Consider the following 7383-nt stretch of genomic DNA (forward strand, 5'->3'; position numbering starts at 1 on the left):
GGAAATAGCCTATTAACATTACACATGTAAAACCAACTCCTGCTCAACTAATTAACCAACTTTGTAACTAACTGATACAGCTCTCAAACTAACTTCAGCTGATATAGCCGTTAATCATAACTATTTATATACCGACCGATACAACATTCATTCAATAAGGTTGACGTCGCACATTCAACTAACCATTTGATTAATCAATGTTAAATAATAAAAAATCCAATAATTAATTTGGAGTGTCACGTTAACGTTGTTGGACAATTGTAAGATAAAATATAATATCTTGCATTACTTATACTATAATAGATCATAATAGATTTTTTGACGCTATGTAGCGTCAAGTGGTTCGGCTCGCTATCATCAATGGTGCTTGTTTAGTGGCTACAAGGTAATTTTCATGTGATTGGGCAAATACTAGGGTGAGGGTACAACTCCAGCAATGAAACTTCCTAAATCTAATTAGTATTGGCCGTCTTAGATTCCATTGATATCTTATTGGAGCTGAGTCGGGCTATGGCTAAATTAGATTTGAGGAAGCGCATGCGATTCCTATTGTTTAGGCTCTTCTTATTCAGTTTTTAACGGGCACATACTACATGGTCATGCTCAAATAAAGTAATCGTTTTGATTGTCCCCTCCTGCTTTTTTTAATAAACAAAATGGTTAAGCTCTTTTGCTGCTCCAAAGTCTCTAGAAGGAATTGTTTGTTGAATAAAAATCTCATTAAAAAAAAAAAAAAAAAAAATTGCCATTTGCAATCATGATTCATTAAAATTCGTTAAAAAAACAACTAGTTTTTTAAGTGGATTTGGCTTAGGTGCGTTTAAAAATACTAGCTCTGACATAGTGGAAAACTAAGTAACTACAATTTGATCAAAAGATAACAAGCCCGCAAGCTTAAAAAAAAAATAAACTCCGTAGAGTATTTGAGAGAAAATTCTCTGACTTGATAATAATTTAAATGACTCTGTGTTTTACATTACAAACTAGTTTATTTATATAAGAGAAAAACTTGTAGAAAAAGTAAGGGTGTAAAGTCTACATGTTATAACCGACCGTCAACTGGTAACTGACAAACCAGCCTACCGCTTCTTACCAAATTTGAAAATGCCTAAAGCGGTTATAACCACTAATCGGGTATATATATATATATTTTTGAACAATTACAACAAAGCTCAGCTTATTGGGCCCAAAAAAACCCTTTTTTTTTTCGAAAAAAAAAGGTGCCAAAAAAGGTCTAAATTAAGCTCAAAAAGTAAGCCAAACTCCCAAAATAGGCACAAAAAACCCAATCTTTTAAAGACGCGGTTAGGGGTGTGGATAACCGGTTACCAATTGGTAATCGGCGGTTATTACATAATTGGTAACCACCTATATATTTTGGCAAACTAACCCCAGTTGCGATTAACGGTTTTAACCAATAACTAATAACCGCTAACCACAACCGAGTTTTCACCTTTAAGAGAAGGTAAACACAATCCTAAGAAAGAAATGAAATAATTTAAGTAAATCTAATCCTAGGAATTGAAGGAAATGAAATAAAATCCTAATCAAATAAAATATTCTACAAATAAAATCTAATAAAATAAAATCATAATCTAAAATAAAAAATCAAATATAATTGACAATCGATCTTTCCTTTTGTACTTCTATTGTCAGAGAATTGGCAAAATTTTGATCAAATGGCTCTAGTCCAATATTATTTTTGATATTTTTCTTATTATCATTTTCATCGAAAATACAGATAAATGTTGTCCTAGATCAATGTCATGTAGTATTTTTTTTTTTTTACGCCACCTATATGTTCACCTAAGTCAAATAATTTTTTAAGTATTAATGTAGACAAAAACCTGATAGAACTATACGAGGCGGCTATTGCAAATGGTTTCATCTTGGTTAACTGGCAAATATTACAAGGAAGCTCATATTTTCATCTATATGGGAAAACGAAAATCTGCGTGCAAAGATTGTGGTGATTTTGACTGAAATAAAGCTGTTTTCAGTAGTACTGTTTGTAAAAAGGCTTTGGTAGTTTGTTGTTTGCTGTAGGCCGGAGGGGGATTCAAAGTTTGTTTGTAGCTCCTGGTTACAATATTGTTTGATGTAAATGGTAGTTGGTAGTTGTATGAGCTGATACGAGGTGAAGTAGTTGATTTTTGTAAGTAGTTCTAGACCACCGATGGCAATGGTTCAGTGATCTCGGGAAAATTTTCATATAGGCACACACTAAAGCTTGAGTTTGAGTCGTTTGACTATCTGCAATGGAGAATCATTCACATAAACTTGATTAATCTTAATTGTTTTGAGTTTCATCGATGTTTTGATGGGGTTGGATTTGACTATGACTCAATTGATCTTGAGATAACACCCACTATTCTCACCGTCTAAAACCTACAAATATCTCTGCCTTGATGCTATTGCCATATAGTGATATTGGCCAACCTTTACCTTGCTTCAAGAAACATCCCATTTTGCAAACAATCAACTTTGTACGTGGTCCCTTCCTCCCCTGGACCAAACATCCTCACATCAATTAGCACAAGTGTTAGGTTGATAAAAGCCATTGGATATCTCTAATTTAAGGTATAGTTTATTTTTTGATGATAAATGAAGATATATATAGATAGAGAACTTAACTAAGATCGAATCTCAAACATGGGTTGCATCAGACTTTCATGAATATCTACATAGTGTAAGTCTTAGTTGTCATAAAAAGCAAAGGGGTCCCCTGGAACACTAAAAAACATGTACCAATTATATATGTCCCAGAAAGGAACTTAAAAAAATCCATTTTTATTCTCAATATTGAAATAGGCTGTAAACAATATGGTGGGGTCCAAATTAAACCCCATAATGGTTTCCAGGTCATGGCTGATATGGTTCGATGGACCTCCTCCATGGCAGTCAATGTCGGCATACAGTGTATCCCGGCAGTGCTATTGAGCCTGTCAACAAAATTCCAGTCAGCTCAGCTAAACTTCCTCAGCGTGTCAAATATAAATAAGTCTTTAATTAGGGCTCGTGTCTGCAAGGAAATTAAGTCGAAGAATGACGAATGTTCCTAAAGAAGACTTCATTCAAAGATTAATTAGTTCAATAATATGTACGTAATTGACCTTACAATTATCTATGACATGCCCTTTACAGCATTTTATATTCTTTATATTTGGTTTTATTCTATTTCCTTGTATATATATGTCTTTCCTCTTCCTTATTTAATTAGTCTAAGTTTTCTTGGTTATCACACTTTTAAGTACTTCTCTATAAATAGTCAAGATGTAGCCAAATCAGTCTTTTTCTCTTTTACTTTTATATATTTTCTTTTTTATTTAGTTTATGTTTTCTTTGTTAACTTCTCTACAAATAAAAACCATTGTAAAACAGTAATAAATACTTTAATATAGTCAAGATATAGTTCTATAGATTTTAATTATCAGTCTCTTTCTCTTTCGGCTCTCTCTCTATTTCACTTTTATATAAGATAATCACTTCAAAGGTGACCTCCTACCTACGTATCCTTGTTTATGGCCTCTAGTTTTAAGTTGTTTATCACTTTCTAGGTTAAAAGGGAAAAAAAAAGTATTAGTTTGCTCAATTAATGGGTGTTTCCTTGGCACTTTCCACACACAGATAAAAGGCCTTAAATGTGATCTTTTAGCAACAGTGGGAACATCAAGAGATGCCTAAAGGGTTATCTAGTGCAAAAGCACCTAACTCTCCCTATAGCTCCTACTTTCATCTCAAGCTAGAAAAACCATTGTGTATTTTCTCATTCAAAATACTCAATATTCTAACTTCTTGTTGCACAAGTCAGGGTCAATCGTCTGTCACGGTGAGATATGACTAGCATCAGCTTATACAAGTTGGTAAAATTTTCAGAGAGATTCCAATATTTCCCACCTCATACATACTTATCCTCAATGTGCTTGACTTTGATGTGATCACAACGATAGCTACTGAAGAATTTATAGAGCCAAAAGAACAGAAAAGTCATAATCGCAGCACTGCCTAGAAAGAGAAAATTAATAGAAACATTAGCTAACAACTCTGAATTTAATTGGTTGGGTAAAATTAGGGCTGACATTTCTTAAGATGAACCGTAAATTAGTTGAGATGAAAAGGTCTGAACCGTTTGATTAAATGAGTTGAATTAGAATTGACATGACTTAAACCCATGAATGTACACGCGTGTGACATACGAATTGTCAATTTTTTACACAATCTACAAACCGGATAAAAGCCCAATACGAAATTATTGCTTTAGGGTTGATAGGTCGTCTGATTTGTTTAATTAAATGGTGAGTTATGATCGACCTATATAACCTTGTAACTATGCCTTGATATGAAGCGAATTGTCACCGACCCTTATGTCAAATGTTTCCCGCTTGAATATATATTTTTTAGAAAAGACTTTGCAAACTCAACAAAACAATTTCAACAAGGGCAAGGAAAGTGCAAATAAAGTTTTGGAAGGTCAGAAAGCAGTTTTTTATACACTAATCTAAAACAAGAGATACCAAGTCTAAAGGGGTAGCTGGGAAACAATCGTATAACAGAATCCCACCAAATTAAAGCACTTTTGAATGCCAAGGTTGATAAGGTTTACCAAGCTGAAGGAGGTGGACTTTTTCACTTTTTGTTGATTATAAATACTACAAACCTCTTTCACTTCATGCACCCACCACCTTTGTCTTCCTTTCTTTCTTTCTTGCTCTCTCATTCCTTTTTGCTGCCTCTTCTTGTCCCTCATCAATGGCTTCCTCTCTATGGTCTCCTTTGTCCCTTCTTGCCACTTTGCTTCTCATGCAAACTCTGGCACAGGCTCAAACAAGTAGCGACTCTTTCGTTCATTCTCGGGCTGCATATTATCCAAATTCTGACGAAAAAGGAACAGATTGTAAGAGAATATTTTAATCAAAAGGAAAAATATTTTGATATATTTTGTTGTACTTACAAAACATGCAATATATATATTGTTATTCATCCTCTTGATTGAACTGCAGCTGGCGCTTGTGGGTTCGGTTCCTTTGGAGCTACGATTAATGGTGGGGATGTATCAGCTGCATCTGACCTCTACAGAAATGGTGTTGGCTGTGGTGCTTGCTACCAGGTGAGTTTGAGAAAAACACGTGAAATTATTATTTATCTCAAAAAGTATAAGCGGATAAATTTACTTTAACAAAATATATCACAACTTTATTTTAGCTTTTATACACATGGAAAAAGGTGCACTTTTTTTAATTATTCCAAAGGTTCCCTTTATTTCTCTAATATTTTCTATATTTTTGGCTTCACCAGGTGAGGTGCACCAACGCAGCCTACTGCTCAGATAAAGGAGTAAACGTAGTTATAACCGACCAAGGCTCAAGTGATCGCACCGACTTCATTCTGAGCAAGCGAGCCTTTGGTCGGATGGCGCAGACTACTGACGCGGCTGCTTCTCTTCTAAATCTTGGTGTCGTTGATATCGAGTACAGACGGTAAGATGCAGTATTGTGATTTTAAACCAAATCATAAAAAATGTATTACTATTTTAAAATATGGTAAAATTTGAGTTTTTAAATTGTAAATAATGGGGTACATCAAATGTTTAATTGATTACATTTTAAATTATAAATTTTTAAATTGCAAATCCAAACGGACCTCTGAAAGAGTATAATTATCAAAAGTGGAAGGGTAAAAAAGATGCTCATCTTTCTTAAACCTTAAAATATATCTCCCTTAAAAAACGTGGTTTCACTATTAAATTACTTGAACAATGATGACTGTTGAACATGGTCGAGGAAAGTTTTACTTTGTTTAATTAACTTGGCTTCTGATAATGGACTATACCTAAAGCATATATATATATATATATATATATATATATATATAATTTAATTTTGTAGACTAACTCTGAATTTCTGTAAAAACAGTGTCTCATGCAGCTACCCGAGCAAAAACATAATATTCAAGATAGATGAGAACAGCAACTACCCTAACTATTTGGCTTTCGTCATTTGGTATCAGCAAGGCAACAAAGATATCACTGCTGTGCAGCTCTGTGAGGTATAACCTTAACCGATATAATCATTTAATTAATATTTTAATGGTGAAAAGAGGTATGCAACAAAAAATAAAAGAAAAAGAAAATCATTAAAATTATTAGGGTTGATGAAATTCTCTTTTAACATGTGTGCAGACTCAGAATCTGGGGTGCAAGCTATTGGACCGTAGCTATGGAGCAGTGTGGACAACTACGTCACCCCCAAGTGGGCCTTTGTCTATAAGAATGTTGTTCAGTGATGGGGATGATGAGTCATGGGTGGTCCCTACGAACAACGTGCCCGGAGACTGGAAAGCAGGAGAAACATATGACTCAGGAGTACAAGTGAATATATAGGACGGACAACCTTAAATAAATAAATTAATATTGTTACGTACAATATTAATTTATCTGACGTCATATATAGTAGTTATATTATTTTATATATAGTTTTGAAATAAGTTCCCACTGTATTCTCTATGTAGTTGATTCGATATATTTATTGTTTTATTATTTGGAGATGGGGGGTGGGGATAGGCTTTCTTTATGAGAGAAATAGAAGAATTCTTGAATGTAATCATTACATTGTTGACTAATAAAAGTCCGGGTCATGACTTTACCTCCTTCAATTGGATTACAGCCGTCGTTGTTCCTTCTTTTCTGTTATTTATTTATACTTATCAAAATCAGGAGGTATTTTTTTTATTCTTCATTTTTGGACATGCTTGGGCTTTTGAGGGTTGGCTGCTGCGCAATTACCACGACAAAAACATCACATAAAAAATTATTTATACTTTTATATCATATTAAAATATTTTTTTCAAATAAAAAATAAAAATATATTTTGAAAAATATCAACAAACGTCAAACAGGACCAGAAAATTTGACGACAGTTCAAAAACAATTTTTTTTTTTGTACTTGAAAATGAAATTAATTATTATCTAAACAAGTTAATTTTAGAAGTAGTCCATATTAAAAGTCTTTTTTTTATTTTTTATATATATATAAAATATTTTTGAAAACACATTTCAAAACAAAAAAGAAAAATCGTGTTGATTACTTTCAAGAAAACATATTTGGTAATTAGTTTGTAAACTAGTACTAAACATTAAAAAAAAAAAAAATTCACAGTAGTTTCCAAACAATATGTAAAGTTCCTAATCTTAATAAGACCGTGACATGTTTATTTGGCCATGCGTACACTCGTAGTGAATGGTTGGAGGGACAAATTACGTCTGTAGACATTGTTGTAAGCTTGAATAAAATTCAGAGTCATAATGCTCCTTGCATTAGTTTCTAACAGCCAACTGTTGAGCTTTCACTATCTCCTCTAATTAACAGTCATGGTTTGCCTAATCAT

At 33.2% G+C, this 7383-nt stretch overlaps 1 protein-coding gene across 1 annotated transcript; it reads left to right on the plus strand.

Annotated features, from left to right (window-relative positions):
- Positions 1-4687: 4687 nt before the first annotated feature.
- Positions 4688-6674, plus strand: LOC132175905 (expansin-like B1). The gene is made up of 5 exons (XM_059587995.2): positions 4688-4894; positions 5001-5107; positions 5296-5477; positions 5913-6045; positions 6179-6674. The coding sequence occupies exons 1-5, from the start codon at positions 4750-4752 to the stop codon at positions 6377-6379; spliced, it is 768 nt and encodes a 255-aa protein (XP_059443978.1). The 5' UTR covers positions 4688-4749; the 3' UTR covers positions 6380-6674.
- The last annotated feature ends 709 nt before the right edge of the window (positions 6675-7383 follow it).

The sequence above is a fragment of the Corylus avellana genome, chromosome 3 (assembly GCF_965113065.1).
Source record: "Corylus avellana chromosome 3, dhCorAvel1.hap1.2, whole genome shotgun sequence".
NCBI lineage: Eukaryota > Viridiplantae > Streptophyta > Magnoliopsida > Fagales > Betulaceae > Corylus > Corylus avellana.